The 25,398-nt window shown below is 43.9% G+C and overlaps 1 protein-coding gene across 11 annotated transcripts in view; it reads right to left on the bottom strand.

The window, feature by feature from the left end:
• TAF1 (TATA-box binding protein associated factor 1) overlaps window positions 1-25,197 on the bottom strand; it is a 98,841-nt gene extending 73,644 nt beyond the window's left edge. For 9 of the 11 annotated variants that reach the window (XM_077989558.1, XM_077989561.1, XM_077989559.1 and 6 more), the window contains exons 1-18: window positions 24,938-25,197; window positions 23,814-23,928; window positions 23,259-23,375; window positions 16,417-16,536; window positions 14,218-14,459; window positions 13,578-13,796; window positions 12,948-13,166; window positions 12,376-12,583; window positions 9,992-10,168; window positions 9,322-9,449; window positions 9,121-9,228; window positions 8,825-8,998; window positions 7,609-7,782; window positions 6,988-7,092; window positions 4,246-4,446; window positions 3,342-3,483; window positions 2,852-2,982; window positions 2,058-2,138 (exon numbers count right to left, since the gene is read on the bottom strand). In XM_077989558.1, the coding sequence (XP_077845684.1) occupies window positions 2,058-2,138; window positions 2,852-2,982; window positions 3,342-3,483; window positions 4,246-4,446; window positions 6,988-7,092; window positions 7,609-7,782; window positions 8,825-8,998; window positions 9,121-9,228; window positions 9,322-9,449; window positions 9,992-10,168; window positions 12,376-12,583; window positions 12,948-13,166; window positions 13,578-13,796; window positions 14,218-14,459; window positions 16,417-16,536; window positions 23,259-23,375; window positions 23,814-23,928; window positions 24,938-25,117 (2,841 nt within the window). In that variant the 5' untranslated portion in view covers window positions 25,118-25,197. The remainder of the gene's footprint in view (window positions 1-2,057; window positions 2,139-2,851; window positions 2,983-3,341; window positions 3,484-4,245; window positions 4,447-6,987; window positions 7,093-7,608; window positions 7,783-8,824; window positions 8,999-9,120; window positions 9,229-9,321; window positions 9,450-9,991; window positions 10,169-12,375; window positions 12,584-12,947; window positions 13,167-13,577; window positions 13,797-14,217; window positions 14,460-16,416; window positions 16,537-23,258; window positions 23,376-23,813; window positions 23,929-24,937) is intronic. The other 2 variants (XM_077989557.1, XM_028842261.2) reach the window with 1 other exon arrangement.
• Window positions 25,198-25,398: the final 201 nt, after the last annotated feature.

Below are 25,398 nucleotides of genomic sequence, written 5' to 3'. Positions count from 1 at the left end.
CAGAGGTTGCAGTGAGCAGAGACTGCGCCAATGCACTCCAGCCTGGGCGACAGAGTGAGACTCTGTCTCAAAAAAAAAAAAAAAAAGAGTATATATGATTAGCAAGAAAATGGCCAATTCTCTAAGATACAATATTAAAGCCATTCAACAGAATTCTTCTTTTCTTTTTATTAAAAAAAATTGTTTTTCTTTTTTAGAGATAGGGTCTCACTATGTTGGCCAGGTTGGTCTTGAACCCTTGGCCTCAAGCAATCCTCCCACCTTGGCCTCCCAAGGTGCTAGGATTACAGGCCTGAGCCACTGCACCTGGCCTCAATAGAATTCTTAATTTCTGAAATTCTTAGATATCCACTCATTTTTCATTCCAACCTCAAAATAGTACAACGATTCTTTACTCACTCTCTGTGGCCTCATTTTCTGCTTCATTTTATAATCACTTAATTCATTTAACAAATATTTACTGAATACCAACTACACACTACTCCATGCTACTTTTTCATGAACCTCAAGTCAGTGAGGGAAAAACAGCCAACCAAGTTCAGTAATATTGTGATCAGTACCATGGTAAGAAAGTAAAGGAGGCCAGGCACAGTGGTTCATTCCTATAATCCCAACAGTTTAGAAGACCAAGGCAGGATAATTGTTTGAGCCCAGGAGTTCAAGATCAGCCTGGGCAACACAGTAAGACCCCATTTCTTTCTTTCTTTTTTTTTTTTTTTGAGACGGAGATTCGTTCTTTTAGTCCAGGCTGGAGTACAATGGCGTGGTCTCGGCTCCCTGCAACCTCCACTTCCCAGGTTCAAGTGATTCTCCTGCCTCAGCCTCCCAAGTAGCTGGGATTACAGGCATGCACCACCACGCCCAGCTAATTTTGTATTTTTAGTAGAGACAGGGTCTCACCATGTTGGCCAGGCTGGTCTTGAACTCCTGACCTCAGGTGATCCACCCGCCTTGGCCTCCCAAAGTGCTGGGATTACAGGCATGAGCCACCATGCCCGGCCGTGAGACCCCATTTCTACAAAAAATTTAAACTATTAGCTGGGTATCGTGGTGTGTGCTTGTTGTCCCAGCTACTCGGGAGGCTGAGGCAGAAGGACTGTTTGAGCCCAGGAGTTCAAGGCTACAGTGAGCTGTGATCTCACCACAGTACAGCCTGGGCAACAGAGCAAGACCCTGTCTTGGGAAAAAAAAAAAGTAAAGGGGTACTATATGTACATAATGAAACGAGAATTATCATCCAATCGAAACTTAGGGTGGAATGAGGGGAAAAGTCCAGGAAAGCTTCCCAGAGAAAATAACTTGTAGATGAGAGTCAAATGGCAGAGTGGAGAAAAAATATCTCCACAGAAGACATAACAGTTGCAAAATTCTGGAAGGGGAGAGAAATTTAGGAAACTGAATGAACTTCGGTATGGTTGGAGCTTAGAATATAAGACAGGCAGTGACAGAAGATGAAAAGAGGTCAGATTAATATGCAAGGTCAAAATCATGTGGAGTCTTATAAATCAGGTCAGTCTTTTTTCTAGAAGAAATGAAAATCCTGCCAGGCGCAGTGGCTCATGCCTGTAATCCCAGCACTTTTGGGAGGCCAAGGCACGAGGATCACTTAAGGTCAGGAGTTCGAGACCAGTCTGGTCAACATGGTGGAACCCCGTCTCTACTAAAAATACAAAAAACTAGCTGGGCATGGTGGCATGCAACTGTAATTCAGCTACTTGAGAGGCTGAGGCAGGAGAATCGCAAGAATCGCGGGAACCCGGGAGGTGAAGGTTGCAGTGAGTCGAGGACCCGCCACCACTGCACTCCAGCCTGGGCGACAAAGCAAGACTCCGTAAAAAAAAAAAAAAAAAAGAAAAAGAAAAAAACCATATCATATAAAGTACAGTATTTGATATATCACATCATTTTTTCTGGCATGAATAAAGCAAGAACATGAAATAGTATACTTTAAATGTGTACAGTTTATTGTATCTTAATTTTATCTCAATAAAGCTGTCTCTTTTAAAAGGATAAATGAAATGTATTAATGACTAATACAAACTAGTATAAAGCCTTACTTCATCATCAATCTTCATCTGGAAATCTTCCTCATTTTCTTCTTCTGGAGCAAAAAAGGATTTCTCACCATAGCCAGCATCCTGGAAGAGGACAGATCCATGCATAATCAGTCAGTTAAAAAACACAAAGCACAAGTTTTTTTTTTTACTGAATACAAGTACAGAATACCAAAGCCTATTTTGCATAGATGGATTCCATAAAGTCTTCACTATATCTAGCACCATGGTACATCCTTAAGCTATGAGAAGATACATTACCACATGCCAAAGAGCTTACTAGCTGATGTACAGATAGTTACAGCCCATAAGCAAGCTGAACAGAGATGCTCAATAACTGAGACTCATTAACTCAGTGGGACAGAGCTGTGCTGTCCCACCCCAGCTGGACCTTTTCTCTTTCGGCCTTATAAGAATTCTGTGCTTCTCTAAACCACACATTCAGCACCATCATCATCTCTGCCTACCCGAGAGGCTGACAAGTACTTTCCCTGCTTATATGCTTATCTTGCAAAGAAGAGATTAAAGTCACCCAGTCACCATTTTCAAAGCAAAACAATATGCCCAAAGTTCCTGGTTATGCCTTCCCACTGATATTCAGCTACACTGCAGTTTTTCTCCAGAACTGATGTACATAGGAAGTAATTTACACAAATTCAACTTTTTAGTAATTGGTAATAATCTAGTAACCATCCTCCCTAAGCCAGCGAGAGAGAGAGTCTTCTTTCTCATCTCTCTGGGGGGGAGAAAAAAAAAAAACCACAGGCATAAGTGGTGTCTGAGAGGAAGGTGTTCACCTTCAGTCGTTGCTCTGCAGCTATCATGCTATAATAAGCACAGCACTGCTCTGGTGACACCATAGCTCTGATCTCTTCTTCCGTTGGTAAACGAAAATCAGACTTAAGCACCCACCAGTTTGAGTCCATCCCTGGAAAAGACATACACATAGAGAATGAGACCATTCTGAATTCCAAAGGCCCTGATATTTATTGACAGCAACAGGGACAGTAAACCAAAACTGTAACAGGCCTAGCCACAGTTGGCATGACTGGCCAAGAAAACCCCAGCTGCTAAGTTTCCTACAACTCATAGAAGATATCCAACAATCACATTAAACTTCCTGGCAGCCAAATTCAAAAAAGCAACCAGAGCGTTAGAAGATCTGCTACCGCCTTTCAACGGCCATCAATTTCTATTTTATTAACTAAATGCTTATCCTTTAACTCAAAGCCATCAAAATTCTTTTCTTGGAAAAAGGTAGTCAAATAACTAGTCACAACGGATGACCTGTGCGTTTGAAGTCAGCGCAGAGCTTTAGCCTCTTCCGGATGCTGCTTTCTGAATGGGAAGGAAAGGCTTTTTTTATATCTTCCATTCGTATCCTCCGTGGCCGATCTTTACTTTTCCAGAAAAGGCGGTAAATAAAAACCTGCCCAACAAACCAAGTGTATTTTAGTTGGCAAAGAAAAGGATGAAAGTCCTCACTAGGGCCTCTTCCCTTGCTAAGCTCTAATGTATTTTCATCTTTCCTGATGTGCTCCCAAAGCCACACACCCCACTTTTTCTGAGACGGAGACTCACTCTGTCACCCAGAGTGGAGTGCAGTGCTCACTGCAACCTCTGCCTCCCGGCTCCAGTGATTTTCCTGCCTCAGCCTCCAGAGTAGCTGGGACCACAGGTGTACACCACCACGCCCCAGCTAAATTTTTTTTTTTTTTTTGGAGACTGTTTCACTCTTGTTGCCCAGGCTGGAGTGCAATGCTGCGATCTCGGCTCACTGCAACCTCCGCCTCCTGGGTTCAAGCGATTCTCCTGCCTCAGCCTCCCGAGTAGCTGGGATTATAGGCATGTGCCACCACACCTGGCTAATTTTCTATTTTTAGTAGAGATGGGGTTTCTCCATGTTGGTCAGGCTGGTCTCAGACTTCCGACCTCAGGTGATCTGCCCGCCTTGGCCTCCCAAAGTGCTGGGATTACAGGTGTGAGTCACCGCACCCGGCTAATTTTTGTATTTTTAGTAGAGATAGGGTTTCACCATGTTGGTCAGGTTGGTCTCGAACTCCTGACCTCAAGTGATCCATTCGCCTCGGCCTCCCAAAGTGCTGAGATTACAGCCGTGAGCGACGGTGCCCAGCCCCAACATACCCTTTCTATATACAACCCAACCCCCTCCCTATCCTCCCATTCTTACCTGTAGAAAGTCTCGAATATGTGTATTGGCCCTTTTGGAGTTAGGCCCAGGAACTTCAAACAAGGGACACTGCTGGCCAACCACAAAAATATCCACTAATTCCCGAATATAGTATCCCTGTCTTGTCCGAATGATCAGGAAATCAGTTTCTGGCATCTTATGAAGATAAATTGGAGCACGAAAAAGGTTGTTCTCAAATGCCTAACAAAAGTAAAAACACAAAAATTATGTACAGAGTAGCCCCAGGAAATTCAGTCAACTGCTGAGAAAGAAAAATCAAGCTTATTGCTCTCCAGCTTCATTATGCCATCTAAAGTCTATCCAGTAATACAAATAAATTAAAATATGGATTATCAAATGTGATTAAACAATTTTTCATCCACTATCTATCTTTCAGAGTCAGTAGGGGAGAAAATACAGGAAGTGAATTCAGATGATGCTAGCTCTGCCATTACCTATATTATTTAACATGTCTATTTAAGCTTTTTAACAAGTCTATTTAAGCTATTTAACATATCTAAGCTTAGTTTTCCTCATCTACAAAACAGAGGTACTTAAAAATGCCTATACCTCACAGGACTGCTACGAAGATTACATATGAAAATCACTTAATAATGTACCAAGTATTACACTAGTACTCTAGACCACAGTGTAGCCTGACACACAACAGGTGAGAGCAACATTTGTTGGATAAATTAGTGAACTAATTAAAAAATAAAACAACGCTGGGCACGGTGGCTCATGCCTGTAATCCCAGCACTATGGGAGGCCGAAGTGGGTAGATCACTTGACCTCAGGAGTTCAAGACCAGCCTGGGCAACATGACAAAATCCCATTTCTACAGAAAATACAATAATTAGCTGGATGTGGTGGCATGCACCTGTTGTCCCATCTACTTGGGAAGCTGAGGTGGGAGGATGGCTTGAGCCCAGGAGGCAGAAGTTGTAGTGAGCCAAGATCGTGCCACTGCACTCCAGCCTGGGTGACAGAGCCAGACCCTGTCTCCAAACAAATCATAAAACAACCAATGAAGTATAAAGGGTGCTAGACAGAACAGGCTGGAAAAAAAAAAGGAAAACACAAGACAGTAGGGCAGAGGACAGCTGAACAGAAACATCTAAGCCAGTTTAAGTAGAGGCAAGATAGGGATCAACTGTCATAAGAAGCCTGAGACTAAGGAAAGCCTTTGCCGAAAATCAGAAGAGTAGACAGAAAGAGGGAAGAACATCACTGAGTGTGGAAAGAAAATTCTAAATGTGAAATACAGGCAGAAAAAGAATTACAGAAGAACACAGAAAAAGAATTACAGAATACAGAAAAAGATCTTTTTTTTTTTTTTTGAGATGGAGTTTCACTCTTGTTGCCCAGGCTGGAGTGCAATGGCGCGATCTCGGCTCACTGCAACCTCCGCCTCCTGGGTTCAAGTGATCCTCCTGCCTCAGCCTCCCAAGTAGCTGGGATTACAGGCATGTGCCACCACACCCGATTAATTTTGTATTTTTAGTAGAAACAGAGTTTCTCCATGTTGGTCAGACTGGTCTCGAACTCCTGACCTCAGGTAATTCGCCCACCTCGGCCTCCCAAAGTGCTGGGATTACAGGCGTGAGCCACTGCACTCGGCCAGAAAAAGATCTTTAAGAGCCGGGCGCGGTGGCTCCTGCCTGCAATCCCAGCACTTTGGGAGGCCGAGGCGGGTGGATCACAAGGTCAGGAGATCGAGACCATCCTAGTTAACACTGTGAAACCCGGTCTCTACTAAAAATGCAAAAAATTAGCCGGGCGTGGTGGTGGGCGCCTGTAGTCCCAGCTACTTGGGAGGCTGAGGCAGGAGAACGGCATGAACCCGGGAGGCGGAGCTTGCAGTGAGCCAAGACCACGCCACTGCACTCCAGCCTGGGCGACTGAGCAAGACTCCGTCTCAAAAAAAAAAAAAAAAGATCTTTAAGAGACTACAAAAGTAGACACAAAAGAAGAGGCTGAACTGGTAGAAAACCTCAACAGAAAGTTTCAGGGAAAGGAGAAGAACAATACAAAGATGATACTAAAAATCTGGTAGGCAATAGACTATGGATGTAAAGGATAAAGAAAAAAACTGAGTTTTGCAGACGTTTTAGGAGAGTAAAGGATAACAACAGTAGAATAAACTAGGTATAAGAGTAGGACAAATGGTTAAGATTGCCAAGAGAAATGAAATGGAGAAAAAAAAGATAGGACAGTGCTAGAGATTTTCCACATCATTTGTGGACCACCATACTTCCCCCCTTGAATATATAAAAGCTGTTACAAGAGGGCCTCTTTACACCCATTAGAATAAAGGAGGGAAAAAAGGCATTTCACTATGGCTGGGGACTGCAGATGGCACAGTTCAGGTGTGGTTCAATATTCACAATAACCACAGCTAATATGATCAAAATGTTATCAATTTTATACACAAAAATTAAATATTCATAAATTATAGTAAATTCATCCTAAGTTGACTTCCTTATGCTTCCCAGATGTTACTGAGCTTACCAGTGTGTATTTTTAAAAACCTATTTTACATTTAGCCTAAGAACAACACAATTTACAGCCAGTTTTAAGAAAAAGATTTCTTTAAAACATTTTTGGATTATACTTATCTTCTTTGTACTTAATATTAAAGCATCTCAATCAACTAAAATTATAATAGTTCTTTCTGAGCTGACTGGCTCCTCATTTATCAATTTCCTTAGTTAACAGTAAAAACAGGAAAGAATTCCTCACCTGCAGTAATTGGCCAGGATGGAGAGAGCCCAGGAAAGGAGATGTATGGCAGTAAACAGTTTCCCCATATTTACAATCTGGTGCTCCAGGATCTTTTCCAGGTTTCTAAAAGGAACACAGAAGACCCAGTTATTAATCACAGAATATAATCAATAATCCTACACAATATGAGCATAGCACTTTACTAACACATGTTGAGTATCCCTCATCCAAATGTTTGTGACCAGAAGTGTTTTGGATTTTAGAATAGTTGCATTATACTTACCAGTTGGGCATCCCAAATCTGGAAATCCAATATGCTCCAATGAGTATTTCATTTGAGTATCATGTTAGTAGTGCTCAAAAAGTTTTGGATTTTTACTTCGAATTTTGAGGTTTGAGATGCTCAACATGTTTTAACTACAAAACAGGTACCACTCCTTTCTCCCACGAAATTTATGGTATATGTTCACAGATTACCAGTAGATCTCTAACTACAGCTATGCTAATAACAAAAAGTTTGTATATAAGTTTGCAGTTTGTCTTACTACAGCTACGTTAATAACAAAAAGTTTGTACATAAAAGTTTATGGAAGCATAAGCAGAGTTATGTGTGGAAAAAAATTCTCTGAAAAGACTCACCCGTTTATAATAGTTCTTTATCTTGGTTGCCATGCCAACCTGCATCATTAAGGGTCCATTTTCCTCACTATATTCTGCAAGAATAAGATCTCCATCTTTGCCTGTGAGGTCCTGAGGTGTGCGCATAAAAAACATCTCTCCACCACCTGAAGCTTGCCTCTCTTGTTCTCTCATCTGTCCAGAACAAAGAAAATACCATCTAGCTCCTGACAGGATAACTACTACACACAATGATGTTGTTCAATCTGAGACAAACACACCAAAAAGATTTTACCTATTTTTCAAACTACTGTAAAGTCCAAACAATAGTACAGTCAGCCCTCCATATCCATGTATGGTTCTGCATCCGTGAATTCAACCAACCATAGATAGAAAATATTCAGAAAATACAACTGCATCTGTGCTGAACAGGTACAGACTTGTCTTGTCATTATTCCCTAAACAATAACAGTGTAACAACCGTTCACATAGCATCTACTCCAATATAAGTAATCTAGAGGTGATTTAAAGTATAGGAGAGGATGTGCATAGGTTATGTGCAAATATTATGCTATTATATCAGAAACTGGAACATCTAAAGATTTTGGTATCCAGAGGAGGTCCTAGAACCAATCTCCCAGAGATACCTAAGGACTACTGTACTACGAACACTTATCCCACGTTGCTGTTTATATTTTGCCTTTTTTTTAACCTTTACCTTTCTATAGACTTTGCTGGATGGTTTTTGAAAGATGCAGTCATTGTGACACCTCACCTTTAAATATTTTCACAGCATCACCTAACAATAAAGACATTCTCCCCCAGCACTTTGGGAGGCCGAGACGGGCGGATCACGAGGTCAGGAGATCGAGACCATCCTGGCTAGCGCGGTGAAACCCCGTCTCTACTAAAAATACAAAAAACTAGCCGGGCGAGGTGGCAGGCGCCTGTAGTCCCAGCTACTCAGGAGGCTGAGACAGGAGAATGGCGTAAACCCAGGAAGCGGAGCTTGCAGTGAGCTGAGATCCGGCCACTGCACTCCAGCCCGGGTGACACAGCGAGACTCCATCTCAAAAAAAAAAAAAAAAAAAAGACATTCTCCTAAATAAATAAAATAACATTCTATCACATCTGAGAAAGTAACCAAGTCCCTGATAGAATCTAATATCTGGTACATTTCCCTAATTTATACCCCAATATCCTTTATAGCTGTTTTCTAACCAGAATTCAATTATACCTTGGCCTTTTTTTTGATGTGCTTTAGCAAAGGTTGGACTGAGTGGGGACCTGGCTGAGACAGTGCACCAAATGAGTACTTTTTCAGAGGTGGGCGATGGAACTGCCGGAGTTTGATGGGCCCCATGTGGGTGGGAAAGAAGGGCTGCCGTAATTCCACAGCAGGAATTGAATGCTAAAACAGGAAATAGAAGGGTTAAAATTAGCTAATTCCAGCCTAAGCAAGATTTTCCCATATCCTCCGTCAGAACAAAGCCATGGGGTTCTCCTCTACCACAGAAAAGACACTATTTGTACCTGGATAATATTCCCTCCAAAGGTGCCTCGAAGACCCTGTTGCTTGGGGTAATAATACTCATCATTGGAGAGATTCCACGGATCTTTCACTTCTGGCTGAGACATGTTCTAATGATAGATAATCAAACAAATCTTGGTCAGACTATCCTTCTCTATTACCTTTGTTCCTCTAAACGCCAAGCCCCTTTTTTCTTCACACACCTGCTGTGGTTCCTCCTTGATGACCCCTGTTTTCCCTAAGAGAATTCGACTCTTCTTCAGAGATGATTCCTTCTTACTCTCCTTGGAGGGGGAGTTAGAGGTGGCCTCTTCCTTCTCATCAGGAATTTCTGAGAATAAAACAAAAATCACTTGAGTTGCTCTCCCTGAAGATTCACCTTTCCTACAGACAAGTATCCAGTTTTCTTCCTTTTTAAGGTGATGGATGTCCCAATGAAGTTATTAACTAGATCATTCATCCCACCCCAGGTAACTTCTAGTCCATGATTTACTAACTGAACTACATGCTTGACATCTCAAAGGTACTACTGACATTCCTACATGAGTTTTCCCTAGGGAATACACAAATTAAAAACTAACAGCTACAACTTTGCTCTCTCTGAAACTGCTACCTAGAAGTTTCCAGTCCATGATTCACTAACGGAACAAACTATGCTCCTGACATCTCAAAGTTGCAACTTTCCAATATTCCTACATGAGTGTTCCCTAAGCATATACACAAATATAAACAGCCAAAACTTTGCTCTTTCAAGCCACTACCTATAAGTTTCTAGTCCTAATCTTCTCCAACCCTTCTGATTTCCTCCTGCCTGTTGACATTAACAGCAAGTTGTCAAAGGAGAAGGAACACTGGCCTCTGCCAGTAATATACCCAAAATGAGGTTCTCATCATTGGGATCAAGTGTCAAAACAGGAGGTTCCAACAGCCGGGGCATGGCCTGAGCATCCCAAATGATATTGTCCTCCCAGCGTCCATACACCAGATCCTCATTGTCAATGGGAAAAATGGAGTACCAAGGTTTGTCATCATCAAGGGTGGCTGCAAAACCTAGTCAAAGCGCAAGGAGGAAATAGTAACAAAGAAAACATTTATGCCCCTTTCAATCAAGATTCTGGCAAAGACTTTTTATGAGTAACATGAGTAATGTGAGTTACTCATGTGCCCACTGAAAAGGAACCTACACAGCGCATTTCTCACTTTAAAATAACGTTGCAGGCTGGGCGCGGTGGCTCACACCTGTAATCACAGCATTTTGGGAGGCCAAGGCAGGTGGATCACTTCAGGTCAGGAGTTCAAGACCAACCTGACCAATATGGAGAAACCCCATCTTTACAAAAAATACAAAACTTAGCTGGGTGTGGTGGCACATGCCTGTAATCCCAGCTACTCAGGAGGCTGAGGCAGGACAATCACTCAAACCTGGGAGGCAAAGGTTGCAGTGATCTGAGAGCGTGCCATTGCATTCCAGCCTGGGCAACAAGAGTGAAATTCTGTCTCAAAAAATAAATAAAAATAAAACAATGTTGCAGTCAAAAATGTTCATTGCAACACTGTTTACAATAGTTGAAATTTAAATAACCCAAATGTTTAAGAAGGAATTGCTTATAGTGAATGATATGGTAAAGTATGCTAACAATAAATGGTAATAAATTTTATTAACAAATGCAACATGTATCAGTAAATTATGAAACATTCATAATAATAATACACAACCCATAAAGTGGGCAGAATGGAAAGGAAAAAACCTATTTCTTAGGTTTTAAAAATCAGACATTTTTGTATCCGGGTGCGGTGGCTCACGCCTATAATCCCAGGACTTTAAGAGGCCAAGGCAGGCAGATCACTTGAGGTCAGGAGTTCAAGACCAGCCTGGCCAACCTGGTGAAACCCCATCTCTACTAAAAATACAAAAATTATCTGAGCACAGTGGTGCACACCTATAATTCCAGCTACTCGGGAGGCTGAGGCACAAGAATCACTTCAGCCTGGGAGGCGGATGTTGCAGTGAGCCAAGATCGCGCCAACACATTGCACCCTGGGCAACAGAGACTGTTTTCTCAAAAAAAAAAAAAAAAATTTTGTTTTTCCTCCAAAATGTAGAAGTAATTCAGCTTTCTATGTTTATGCAGTCTGCTTTTTTTCATTTACACTAATAGGATATCATATATGTTGTTTCATATCTTCTTTCTTTCCATTTAAAATGAGTTTCTCAAGCCAGGTGTGGTGGTGTGCACCTCAAGTCTCGGCTGCTTGAGAGGCTGAGGCAGGAGGATCACCTGAGCCCAGGAGTCCAGCCTGAGCAACATATAAGACACTACCTCTACAAAAAAAATAATAATTTAATTAAAATAAAATGAATGAGTTTCCCATGTCATTAAACATTTTTATAAAGAACACAATAATATTTATGTGGCTGGGTTGGGTGGTTCTTGCTTGTAATCTCAGCACTCTGGGAGGCCAAGGCAGGAAGATCGCTTGAGTCCAGGAGTTTGAAACTAGTCTGGGCAACAAAGTGAGGCCCTGTCTCAATAATAAATAATAAAAAATGAAAGAGAGAAAAATATTTATTAAGTGAAAAGCACAATACACAAAAACTGTACATATAGAAATGAGCTCAACTACATACACACAGAGAACACTGAAAATACACCAAAAATTAACAGTTGATAATCTCCAGATAGATTACCAGTGACTTTTTTTTTAACACTATACTGTATTTTCAAAGTGTTTTACATGAATCATGACATACCTTAAAAAAAAACACACAAACCTATTTAAGGAGAAAAAAAGGAAACTAGAATTCTAAATACAAAGGGACTTGGGAAACAAAAATATACTATAAAGTACTGTTATAGTTCAGAAAGATCTTTAACTTCAGGCCAGGTGTGGTGGCTCATACCTGTAATTCCAGCACTTTGGGAGGCTGAGGCGGGTGGATCACCTGAGGTCGGGAGTTCGAGACCAGCCTGACCAACATGGAGAAACTCCGTCTCTACTAAAAATACAAAAATTAGTCAGGCATGGTGGTACATGCCTGTAATCCCAGCCACTCCAGAGGCCGAGGCAGGAGAATCGCTTGAACCCGGGAGGCGGAGGTTGCAGTGAGCCGAGATTGCACCATTGCACTCCATCCTGGGCAACAAGAGCGAAACTCTCTCTCAAAAAAAAAAAAAAAAACACACACAGCTAAGCCCACTTATGGTGACTAAGATTAAGGGCAGTATATGCTGGACACAGCTAGCACAGAAGCACACCTTGCTGAACATTGTAAGCCATCGCATTCCTAGTCATGCTAGAAGGAAGCCAGCCTGCTAGGCTTGCACGCTGAGGTTTTGTCCCTTTGTGTTTGACATCCTCCCCATCCCAGATGATATCATCCTCCCAATGCAGCTGTGTCACCATCAGGAAGTTTTCATCAGCCAGAAGATCAGTGCCATTGTTTTCCTCAAGTTTCCTAAATTCCTGGGTAAGTAGGGAAGAAAAAACACACCCTCGATTGGTCACTGGTCAAAGTTTACACTCCAAATTCCACATTAGAGATACAGACACATCGTAAGCGGTCCTTTACTTGAAACAACCACTTGATAACAGAGGAATATTTGCCTCTTCCCACTCCTAGTCTGGCACAGCACTCACTTCACAAACAGAATCCTTAGTATAGGACCTAGCTACCAGGGTGATATACCATACCAAATAAAAGGCTGAGACACCTCAATCTCCCACTAAAGAAACTCCACCCAATATCTCCCAAATTAAAAAGTAAAGTTAGTAAAAGTAATAGGACCTGAGTACACTGATTCCTTTCTTACATACCAGTGTTGCTCACCTCTATCATTCTAGATTTTATCACAGGTTCATGTTCTGTCTTTCTCAGTTTGAAGCCATAGTCAAACCCACTGCCATCTTCAGGGACACCCAGCATATCGTACCACAGTCGGGCAGGCCCATAACGCCACTCAGCCACTCTTGGCTTGGTATCTGTCACTTTATCTATATCTCCAGTTGATTGGGAAAATTTGGACTCCACAGGAGCCATCATTGTGATCTGTAACAGAAAAAAGAAGTAGAGCAGGGAGAATTTCCTGATCCCAGCTGTCCTAAGGCTATAGAGAGTTAACAGTCAGGAGGGGAACTTAGACAAACTGAGGATGATTTACCTGGAGTTAGAATGTAAACAATGGAGATGTATCATAGCACATTCCGCCTATCGATCAAACCTTATTCAGCAGCATATCACCATCTATCCCTCTCATCCCCGCCTACCCCACCAAACATTTTTCTTTTACAATAGGGAAGGGGCAGCCGCTGAGATTGAACCCATGATTACTCATTGAGAATTAGCACAGAATTCTATCTGCTATGGTGTTATTTACAATTTAGACATAAACTAGAGAGAATTCATTGAATTCATTTGTTCCTCTCATAAGCCTTAATCTCAGGTCTCCATTTTGCCTACTTCATCATCAGAGAGACACTGCTCTGGAGGTGGTGGTGGAGCGTAGTCGTAGTTCCACAAAGACTTCTGGCTGACTTCTGATTCTACTGAGCATTCCACCTCCTGGATCTGCTCTTCTTGTATCAGCTCACGGTGCTTCTTCTTCCTCTTTCTCCGAGCACTCCGCCAAACAGATGGGACATTCTTCCCTGGTCCAAAAAGACGTAGGAAGCGTAACACCTAGAACACAGAATACATTACTATGACAGAGACTCAAAGTCAGATAGGAAAACAGCAGCATCTGGGCCTGAAAACGCCCTTGAGAGATCTATTCAAATGCGGAGGAGAAATAAAGGAGTGTTGCATTCAGACTTACAACATCTAACAACAAAGTAAAGAAGTGTTCCTTAATAATTTGGACTAGTTCTTTTAAGGTAACAGGGAAATTTCCAATGAGAACAGCATAAATCACATTTACTATCAATATATACAACTTTAAAAAAAAGACCTAATACAGTGTGAAGAACTCTTATATAGCCAAGAGTATGTCACTGAGTAAGGAAACCCTTAGGTCTATTCCATACTCAGCATCTTAACAACGAAACTCATTATTTGGAAGAGGTCGGTGGTTTGCAATCTGGGCATTCTCCATACAATGTACCTTTCCAGGTCGAAATTCTGGAAAAAGTTCTGTGACACTTGGCAACAGCTTGGTGGCATCATGTTGCATAATCCCAGCCAATGGAAGGGTCAGCTTTCCATCCTCAGATTCTGCCTGTGTTGTTTCCTGAGATCCCATCTCAGATTCTGAGTCAGAGGAACTACTGAAGTCCACTTTCTCTGAGGCCAAAGAGGAAGGGGCAATGATGGAGGGCAAGATGATGCCTTCTCCATTTTCAGACACTGCAACAAGGAAGAGAAACCCCTTTGGCATATAACTGTGAATATATTTCCTCGAATTCCGCAAACACCCACTTTAGGCTATACACATGGCTCAATGCCAGGAGATATAGGCCCAAGCACCCAAATCATAATACTAGTATGCAACCCAGAAAACTCTTCTAACTCGTTATCTCCCATCATCCCCCAACTCACCACGTACCTGGTACCCTACGGTTGTGATGAGAAAACAAACACTATTACTAGGTTTACTACTTTCGGTGTTTTTTTTTTTGAGACGAGTCTTGCTCTGTCGCAGAGGCTGGAGTGCAGTGGTGAGATCTCAGCTCACTGAAACCTCTATCTCCCAGGTTCAAGTGATTCTCCTGCCTCAGCCTCCTGAGTAGCTGGGATTACAGTCATGCGCCACCACGGCTGGCTAAATTCTTGTATTTTTAGTAGAGACGGGGTTTCACCGTCTTGGCCAGGCTGGTCTCGAACTCCTGACCTCAAATGATCTGCCCGTCTCCACCTCCCAAAGCGCTTGGATTACAGGTGTGAGCCACCACGCCTGGCCCTACTTTCTGTTAAGTAACCAATATTGTAACCAATGTTGTGACCAATAGCAAAATTATGTAATACTTTATACCACTCAGGTAGTCCTAGTTCAGAGACCCATGAGCTGGAACATCTTTTTTTTTTTTTTTTTTTTTTGAGTCGGAGTCTAGCTCTGTCGCCCACGCTGGAGTGCAGTGGCCAGATCTCAGCTCACTGCAAGCTCCGCCTCCCGGGTTTACGCCATTCTCCTGGCTCAGCCTCCCGAGTAGCTGGGACTACAGGCGCCTGCCACCTCGCCCGGCTATTTTTTTGTATTTTTTAGTAGAGACGGGGTTTCACCGTGTTAACCAGGATGGTCTCGATCTGCCCGTCTCGGCCTCCCAAAGTGCTAGGATTACAGGCTTGAGCCTGTAATTACAGCGCCCGGCCTGGAACATCTTTTTAAGCCCACAGGACAACATTAAGATTCTTTGGCATAAAGAAGATCTATGAAACAGCTGACATTTAGCAGACTGTTAAAAAGAAATGGCTTAAAACAGGAAGAATTTAGGTAAATGCAAGCCTCAACATACAGGTCAATCAAACACACTGCTCTTCCCCAATTTTCAAGGCTAGGACAGTTACTGTTACAGGAATAGGTAAGATAAACACTGAAGACTCTACCAGCCTTTGAAATCTCCGAATATCTGGTAGTTGACACTATCTGATTTATCAACATTCCAGGGCACCTTCCTTATTTAACCACTTCACTGAAAATAAAGCCATCTAAACAAGTAGTTTCTAAATACCAGTATACAGATCAGTTGTATCATAAATTACTTAAGAAACTCTTTAAAATTCTTGGGTTCGGCAGGGCGCAGTGGATCACACCTGTAATCCCAGCACTTTGGAAGGCCAAGGCAAGAGGATCACTTGAGGTCAGGAGTTCCAGCCCCTACTCTAGAGGCTGAGGCACAAGAATTACTTGAACCCGGGAGGCAGAGGTTGCAGTGAGCCAAGATCGTGCTACTGCACTCCAACCTGGGCAACACAGCAAGACTCTTTCTCAAAAAAAAAAAAAATTAATTAATTAATTAAATTTAATTCCTGGACTCTACCCAAGATCTTCTGAATCAGGTTCAAGGGGTGAAAGTCAGGTATTGGTGTTTTTTTGCTTTTTTTTTTTTAAAGACTCTAAGTGATTCTGATGGGTAACCAGATTTGAGAACCACTGACTAAACTACTATATATTGAGCACGTTAAAATACTGTGGTCAAATGTTTTAAAACTTCCCTTTAATACAAAAATTTGAGATTGTATGAATTATTTCTAGAAGTTTTGTCCTTTCGTATAAGCTTAAGTTTGTCCCTTATGTGTGAGCCACAAGACTGGACTTATGAATGGAAACTTGCTCCTAACACAAAAGTAGACAATCTCTACTTACCACCGGTAACAGCATCCTGGTCCTTATCCTTCTTCATTGGTCCCGGGGGTGGAGGTGGAGGAGGCATCAACTTGCAATCAATGTCTTCACAATCAGCATCATAGTCATCTTCATCATAATCTAATAAAACCAAGAACGTGATCTCCTCAATATCCAAAATATTACACAACCGCCTTAAGCTTCCTTGCCACTCAATTTTTTGTTTTTTTTTTAAGATGGAGTCTCACTCTGTTGCGCAGGCTGGAGTACAATGGCACAATCTCAGCTCACTGTAACCTCCACCTCCCGAGTCCAAGTGATTCTCCTGCCTCAGCCTCCTGAGTAGGTGGGATTAAAGGCATGCGCCACCATGCCTGGCTAATTTTTGTATTTTTAGTAGAGACAGGGTTTCATCATGTCGGTCAGGCTGGTCTCGAACTCCTGACCTCGTGATCTGCCCGCCTCAGCCTCCCCAAGTGCTGGGACTACAGGGCCACTCAATAATTTAAAGTACCCCATGAAGCACTATCCATATCCCTTAAGAACACACAAGTGAAAAAAGCAAGGTGAGGGCCAGGCATGACAGCTCACACCTGTAATCCCAGCACTTTGGGAGGCCAAGATGGGCAGATGGCTTGAGCCCAGAATTTTAAGACCAGCCTAAACAACATGGAGAAACCCCATCTCCACAAAAAATACAAAAATTAGCTACGCATGGTGACACATGCCTGTAGTACTAGCTACTCAGGAGGCTGGGGTGGAGGTACGGTTTGAGCCTGGGAGGTCAAGGCATTGACGAGCAGTAATCGTGTGACAGAGCAAGACCATGCCTCAAAATATTTTACATATATATATCTGAAACATAGCTTTAGCCTTTAGAAAGAGATGACATCAAGGTGCAAGTCAATTGCTATAACATGAATAACACCTCATACAAGACATGATGGCTGGGCACAGTGGCTCACGCCAGCACTTTGGGAGGCTGAGGTGGGCAGATCACCTGAGGTCAGGAGTTCCAAGACCAGCCTGGCCAACATGATGAAACCCCATCTCTGTCAAATACACAAAAATTAGCCAGGAGTGGTGGCATGTGCCTATAATCCCAGCTACTCAGGAGGCCGAGGCACAAGAATCACTTGAACTGGGAGGTGAAGGTTGCAGTAAACCGAGGTTGCGCCACTGCACTCCAGCCTGGGCGACAGAGTGAAACTGTATCTCAAATAAATAAATAAATAAATAAATAAATAATCATACAACATATGAAAGAGCTTCCAAGAGCTATTTGAAACCTTTGCTCCTTTCCTGACCATATCTTTTTTAGAATTTTCATACTGGGCCGGGCACAGTGGCTCGCACCTGTAATTGCCAGCACTTTGGGAATCTTCTCCCTCTGTCAGTTTCCCGTAAGACTGGTCTTTCTTCTCATCTCTCAAATGAGAGATGACACAGTTTTTCTATCTATCATCTGCAGTTTATTACTCTTTTCATGGCCCTTTAGCCATTGGCATCACTCAAGATTTCGTCCTGAAGACTCTGCTTTTATTCCCCTGCACATTCCCCATTCCCTTTCTCAAGAATCACCTTCACCTGGATTAAACCCAAATACACATATGCGGCCTTAAGTTACCTCCTCGGGCTGGGCACGGTGGCTCACGCCTGTAACCCCAGCACTTTGGGAGGCCGAGGCAGGTGGATCATGAGGTCAGGAGATCGAGACCATCCTGGCTAACACGGTGAAACCCCATCTCTATTAAAAATACAAAAATTAGCTGGGCGCAATGGCAGGCGCCTGTAGTCCCAGCTACTCGGGAGGCTGAGGCAGGAGAATCGCTTGAACACAGGTGGCAGAGGTTGCAGTGAGCCAAGATTGCGCCACTGCACTCCAGCCCGGGTGACAGAGGGAGACTCTTGTCTCAAAAAAAAAAAAAAATTTACCTCCTCTACAATTCCACAACTCTTCTGCTTCCTAAAGAATCTTTCTACTCAGATATTTAACAACTGTACCTTATAAAACACTGAAATATCCTTTATCTCTTTTAAATTCCCTATCAACATCACATCCACATGCATTTTCCCAGCTTATGACTTTAGTCCACTGTCTCCATCAATCTCGTGACCCCCAATATACATCTGTCCAGTTGATCATTACAAATAGTAAGTGTAGGGCCAGCGAGGTGGCTCACACCTGTAATCCCAGCACTTTGGGAGGCTGAGGCAGGCGGATTGCCTGAGTTCAGGAGTTCAAGACCAGCCTAGGCAACATGGTGAAACCCAGTCTCTACTAAAATTCAAAAAATTAGCTGGGAGAGGTGGCATGGGCCTGTAGTCCCAGCTACTCAGGAGGCTGAGACAGGATAATCGCTTGAACCCAGGAGGCAGAGGTTACAGTGAGCCCTGCCTGTGCCACTGCACTCCAGCCTGGGCGACAGAGCAAGACTCCGTCTCAAAAAAAAAAAAAAGCATAGCAACTTCCTACTATAAAACTTCCATTATGTGCCAGGCATTTCTAGATGTTTTATGTATAATCCTCCCAGTAACACTTCACAACAGGAATTATCCTGAGATATGGAAGAGACTGAATTTTAAGTGACAAAATCACAATACAAGCCTGGTTTAACAACAAAGCCTACATCTTTCCAACACAATTCCTCACTCACCAAGCCCTGTATTTTATTTATTTATTTTTTGAGACAGGGGTCATGCTCTGTTGCCCAGGCTAGAGCAGAGGCTTGATCATAGTTCACTGCAACCTCCAACTCCTAGGCTCAAGTTATCTTCCCGCCACAGCCTCCTGAGTAGCTGGGACTATAGGCAACCAAGTCCTATGATACTTTATCAGTATCTTCTAAGTTTGACCTTAGCTATCTTTTTTTTTTTTTGAGGCGGAGTTTCGCTTTTGTCCCCCAGGCTGGAGTGCACTGGCATGATCTCGGTTCACTGCAACCTTCGCCTCCCGGGTTCAAGCGATTCTTCTGTCTCAGCCTCCCAAGTAGCTGGGATTACAGAAGTGTGCCACCATAGCCGGCTAATTTTTGCATTTTTAGTACAGACGGGGTATCACCATGTTGGTCAGGCTGGACTTGAACTCCTGACCTCAAGTTATCCATTGTCCTCGGCCTCCCAAAGTGCTGGGATTATAGGCATGAGCCACCACGCCCGGCCTGACCCTAGCTATCATTTTCTACAATTGTCACCCTACTTCAGACCTTAATAACTTTATATCTCTAGCCTGCAAGAACAGCCTCCAAGTTGATGTGACATTCACTCTTTTACTAATCAAAACCCCATAGCGACAAGTATCACTCTTCTAAAGCATCACAAAGGGAAGCCTCTAAGACTGTAAACTAGCAAAGCAGAAAAAAAGGAAAGTCAACTAATATTGACAAGAGCATTTACCATTATACTATGTGCTTTCACATCATGTGATAAACTTAAATTCTCACAAAACTATTATTAATGTAACTATTATCACCTTTACTACTGACAAGAAAACAGAGGGATTATTACAAATGAGAAATCCAAGCCTCAGAGATTGAGCAACATGCTCACAGTCACACTAAATGTGGAGTTGGAATTTGAATCTATGACACTCTAAGCCTAGGACACTTTGACTCCAAAGTCCTTTTCTTTTCATTATACCATCCTGCCTCTCACTCAACAGTCTATGATGGTTTACAATTCCTTATGTCATCAAATCCCAAGTAATACATACATAAAGGTACTGTGAAATTGCTCTATTCTTGGTTCTTGCTATTTGGCAGCATGTTTTCTACTCCTTTCAAGAAAACCTACTGGCTAATTCCCCCCTCTACACACATGACTTGCTTATTTCTAAATATCTCCAAAACTTTAGACAAGCCATGTTTTCAAACCAAAATGAACTGCTGCTCCTTCTCCACCAAACCTTGCCTCACTTTCAAAATTCTACTCAAAATTCACCTCCACGAAAGCTTTATTAGCAATCTACATCCACTTCCAATTATTCCCAAGAAGCACCCTTGTAAATCAAGCCACGCAAAGGAACCAATGCCAAGGAAGGAAAAAGCTAAGGGTATAGGTGAAGGCACCCCTAGAGGACAAGAGAACTTAGAAATGAGCATCCCAGAGTACTGAGATTCTATCAAATGTAGCATCCTCCTTTTCCAGGAAGTTAGCTCATAAAACTCACCTAGGGAAACTCCCAGCCTTTTCCTTACCATCCCTAGTCAAGACAACAAACACAAACCTGGAAATTATAACTTCTACTGAAAATAATAACTGCCACCATCTCCCCTCAGTCAGGGTGCTCAAAAATGACAGCTATTGACTTACCTATTCTGGCAGCCCATCAAAACTAAATATAACACTCTATATACAGAAACATGAGCTCATAGTTGGTTCGCCTTACTATGAATAATTGTTCTGCATTTATTTATGTCATCTTCCCCACAAGATAACAATATCCTTAAAGGCAGGGCTTATATCTTCTATTTTTCATGGGTTAATTTTCGTATATGCAGTACAGTTAATTCTTTTCAATATAAGCAGCACTCAAATCCATAAGCTGTCCCGAAAAAATTAAGTTCAAGTATTTACCAAGGTTTTATTCACATTTATCAGCAGCCTGAAATCTAGTTCGAAGAGGTGGACAATGAATAAATAACGAGCAACTTCATATAAAACTTTCAAGCAGGCCGGGCAGGGTGGCTCACACCTGTAATCCCAACACTTTGGGAGGCAAAGGTGGGTGGATCACCTGAGATCAGGAGTTCGAGACCAGCCTGGCCAACATGGCAAAACCTCATCTCTACTAAAAACACAAGAAAAATTAGCTGGGAGTGGTGGCACGCACCTGTAGTCCCAGCTACTGGGGAGGCTGAGGTGGGAGAATCACTTGAACCCGGTAGGTGGATGTTGCAGTGAGGCAAGATTGCGCCACTGCACTCCAGCCTTGGTGACAGAGAGAGGCTCCGTCGGGGGGGTGGCAGGGGCAGTTTCAGGCAGTGAGAGGCAGAACAGGGCAGTGCAAAGAATGAACTATAAAGAACTGTGGAACAATAGCTCTAGATTCCAGACCACTAAATTGAATTCAAGTTCCGAAAATGGACTTCATTATCTTTTGAGACAGCGTTTAGCTCTTGCCGCACAGGCTGGAATGCAGCAGCGTCATTTTGGCTCACTGTAACCTCCCCCTCCCTGGGTTCAAGCGATTCTCATGCCTCAGCCTCCCGAGTAGCTAGGACTACAGACGCACGCCACCATGCCCAGCTAACTTTTGTACTTTTAGTAGAGAAGGGGTTTCTCCATGTTGGCCAGGCTGGTCTCGAACTCCTGGCCTCACATTATCTGCCCACTTGGGACTCCCAAAGTGCTGGGTTTACAAAGGCCTGAGCCACCACACCCAGCCAACTTCATTATCTTCGAAACACACTGCCTAGGCTGGGTGCGGTGGCTCACGCCTGTAATCCCAGCACTTTGGGAGGCCAAGGCGGGGTGATCACGAGGTCAGGAGATGGAGACCATCCTGGCTAACACGGTGAAACCCTATCTCTACCAAAAATAAAAATAAAAATAAAAATAAAAATTAGCCGGGCAAGATGGCGGGCGCCTGTAGTCCCAGCTACTGAGGAGGCAAAGGCAGGAAAATGGCATGAACCCAGGAGGCGGAGCTTGATCTCAGCTCACTGTAACCTCCGCCTCCGGTTTGAAGCAATTCTCCTGTCTCAGCCTCCCGAGTAGCTGGGATTACAGGCATGTAATCCCACACCTGGCCAATTTTCTTCTATTTTTAGTAGAGAAGGGGTTTCACCATGTTGGCCAGACAGGTTTCGAACTCCTGACCTCAAATGACCATGCTCCCCTACAGGCGTGAGCCACCGCACCCTGCGTAAACAATGAACTTGATACCTGCTTGCAAATATGTTTTCTTCTTCTCTGGTATAAGGTGCTACATTATAGAATCAGAACAAGATGCTACATTGTAGAATCAGAACCTCAGACCTAGAAGGTAAAGTCAGTAAGTGGAAGGAGTCTTAGGATTTATTTGTAACCTCTAGTAGAAAAGGAAAATTTGAACTTTAGAGAATAAAATGTGGAATTTTATCAAAAGTAATACAATTAGCTAGTAGTAGACTCTGACTAATTTAACTCAGTTCATTACACGTTGTTTGAGCACTTGTTATGTACTCTAAACTGACAGGAAGTTTCTTTTTATTTTGAGATGGAGTCTCGCTCTGTCGCCCAGGCTGGAGTCTAGTGGCGCGATGTAGGCTCACTGCAACCTCCGCCTGCCGGTTTGAAGCAATTCTCCTGCCTCAGCCTCCCGAGTACCTGGTATTACAGTCCATGTGCCACCACGCCTGGCTAATTTTGTATTTTTAGTAGACCGAGTTTCTCCATGTTTGTCAGGCTTGTCTCAAACTCCCGACCTCAGGTAGGTAATACGCCCACCTCGGTCTCCCAAAGTGCTGGCGTGAGCCACCGCGTCCTGCCTTAGTTCACTGCTTATGTATGACCTTGCATCCCTCTTGAACTATCAATTCCTTCAGGGCAAAAACTGAATTTGTTTCATAGTTTCCAACTTTGAAGTGCATCCCACAAACCCCTGCAGGTATTCAAATACCAGATGACAAGGAAGCTACTTGTCATTAACCAAGAATTCATGACTGAACAGTATGAGGAATAACCACGAGTACAGTTAACACTGGCCAGAACAAAAAAAGATAGCAGCTACTTGGAACTCAGCTGACAAAGGGAGAGGAGCAAAGCAAAGGCATAGAGAGCAGGAACAATGGCAGAAAGCAGGCATGGAAACCAGAGCCCAAACTGGACTATACAGCAGGATCATGCACTGGAATGTTCAAGCTAATACACCAAAGAATCACCTGAGTGGCAAAGGGGCTGCAAGGTTCCCATTGTCTGCTGGTATCTTCGGCTTTCATCTTCTGCCACCTCGTTGATGTCTGAATAGTCCACAGCATCTTCCGTACTCCTAATCCACCCTATGAAAAAGCAGGGAGAATCGCAACAACAGTAAGTGACCCTCACTCCCTCAGGTAATTCCCATTTAAAAGTACATGTACAGGCTGGATTGGTGGCTCACGCCTATAATCCCAGCACTTTGGGGGGCCGAGGCGGGCGGATCACCTCAGGTCAGGAGTTCGAGACCACTCTGACCACTATGATGAAACCCTGTCTCTACTAAAAATACAAAAATTAGCCGGGCGTGGTGGCGCGCGCCTGTAGTCCCAGCTACTTGGGAGGCTCAGACAGGAGAAATGCTTGAACCCGGGTGGCGGAGGTTGCAGTCAGCCGAGATCGCCCCACTGCACTCCAACCTGGGAGACAGAGCAAAACTCCATCTTACACACACACAAAAGTACATATATAGTAGGTGGCTAGCCTCCTCCCCCACCTACTCCTCACAACCCAGACTTCACCTTCATCATTTACCAAGGCACCGTCAGTCCCGGTCAATTCTTCATTTGCCGTGAGTTCAGTGATCAGGCTGCCCAGCCCCAAAGCCCCCAAGCCTGCCAAGTGCTTCTTACACTCCTGAAAAAGGGACAGCACCAGAGTCGAAGACAACAACTAAACCTACGATTCCCACACCAGAAAGGCTTATTTCCCTGGTCCACAACAAAGTCACAAATCCACATGAAAAATGACTGTGCAGTGTGCCAAAAGGAGTAACACGTTCAAGAACTGCAGTATCTATCTACCAAACTTCCCATCGATCAGATCTTTATTAAAGCACCACAGCCAACTGCATCGCCTACACTTTAAAATATAACACTACAAGAGAAGACGAATCAAAGAACTACCAAGACTGAACGAATGGAACAGTCGTTCTCGGAATCAGGGCCAAGGCAGGGAGATGAGTGGGATTGGAGGCGGCGAGACGGGGCTCGTTCGGGCCAAGTTTCGCATGGGCCTGTGGCACAGTAGGGGCCACAGCGGCCGACAGCTTCACCCCTCAAGAAAACGGGCCTAAGTGAAGGCGGGGTAGTTTCACGAGGGCGCAGGACACTATTTCACGGATGTCAATGAAGACGCTGGGAGAACCACCTATAAGGCGCACTGGGAACAGGAGGCCCGCCTGGGTGCTGAGAATACCCCATTGTCGTAAGCCTGGGGCCAGAACCAAACGAGCGGGGGGCAGGTCCTGTCCAGTCCTCTGGCTCTATAGAGCCATCTCAGCCTAGCGATGTCAGAGGGGCAGGAAGTGTCAAGAATCTCCAACCAGGTTACGGGTGGGAAGCCATCTCATTAGGCAAAACAAGCATGTGTCCTACTGTCTGGTCGGCAGAGCACTAGCTCCAAAGCCACCATTCCCTACGCCCCTGGCCCCGGGCTCGCCTCGCGCTCTCTTCTGCCCACCCTCCCCCAGAACTGATCACTCCCACGCGATGCTGCTCCCGCACCCACGAGGGCGGGATCCTCCTCCCCGGCGTTAACTGCGCCCAGTTCTCGCTGCCTGAGCACCCTCTGCTTTCCTCCCTGCACCTCCTTCCTCTGCTTAGCCGCACCCTCCCCAGCCCTACCCCCACGCCCACCCCCTCACATCATCCAAGACGCTTTCCCCCTCCAGCTGCCCGGCTCCATTGATGTTGCCGAAGAGGAAACCCGCTAAAGAAAATGGGCCGCCTCCAGCGGAATCTTCGTCGCTGTCCGTGTCTGACATGATGGCGGCAGCAGTGATGGTACCTGCTGCCCGCAGCAGCAAATCGCAGCCGGGTCCCATAGACCGGAAATAAAACAACAGTCGCACAGAAGTGACTTACTGAGCTCCCTTACCCTACCAGCCTCTACCGGAAGCTGAATAAAGGTGGGGAGGGGAAGGGAGGGGAAGGGAGAGGAGGGGAGGGGGAAGGGGGGAGATGGGAGGGAGGAGGGGGAGGGGGGAAAAACCCGGAAAGACCGGCTATCCTAAGAGAAAGAAGTAACTACTTTACTAACGGCTTTTGATTCGACGCTACGGGATCAGGAGGATGGATACGTGGAAAGCGGTTGGTCAAAGAAAAT

The sequence above is a fragment of the Macaca mulatta genome, chromosome X, assembly GCF_049350105.2.
Source record: "Macaca mulatta isolate MMU2019108-1 chromosome X, T2T-MMU8v2.0, whole genome shotgun sequence".
Lineage (NCBI taxonomy): Eukaryota > Metazoa > Chordata > Mammalia > Primates > Cercopithecidae > Macaca > Macaca mulatta.
Note: the sequence above shows the minus strand (reverse complement) of the source record. Positions and strands in the feature narration are given on the sequence as shown.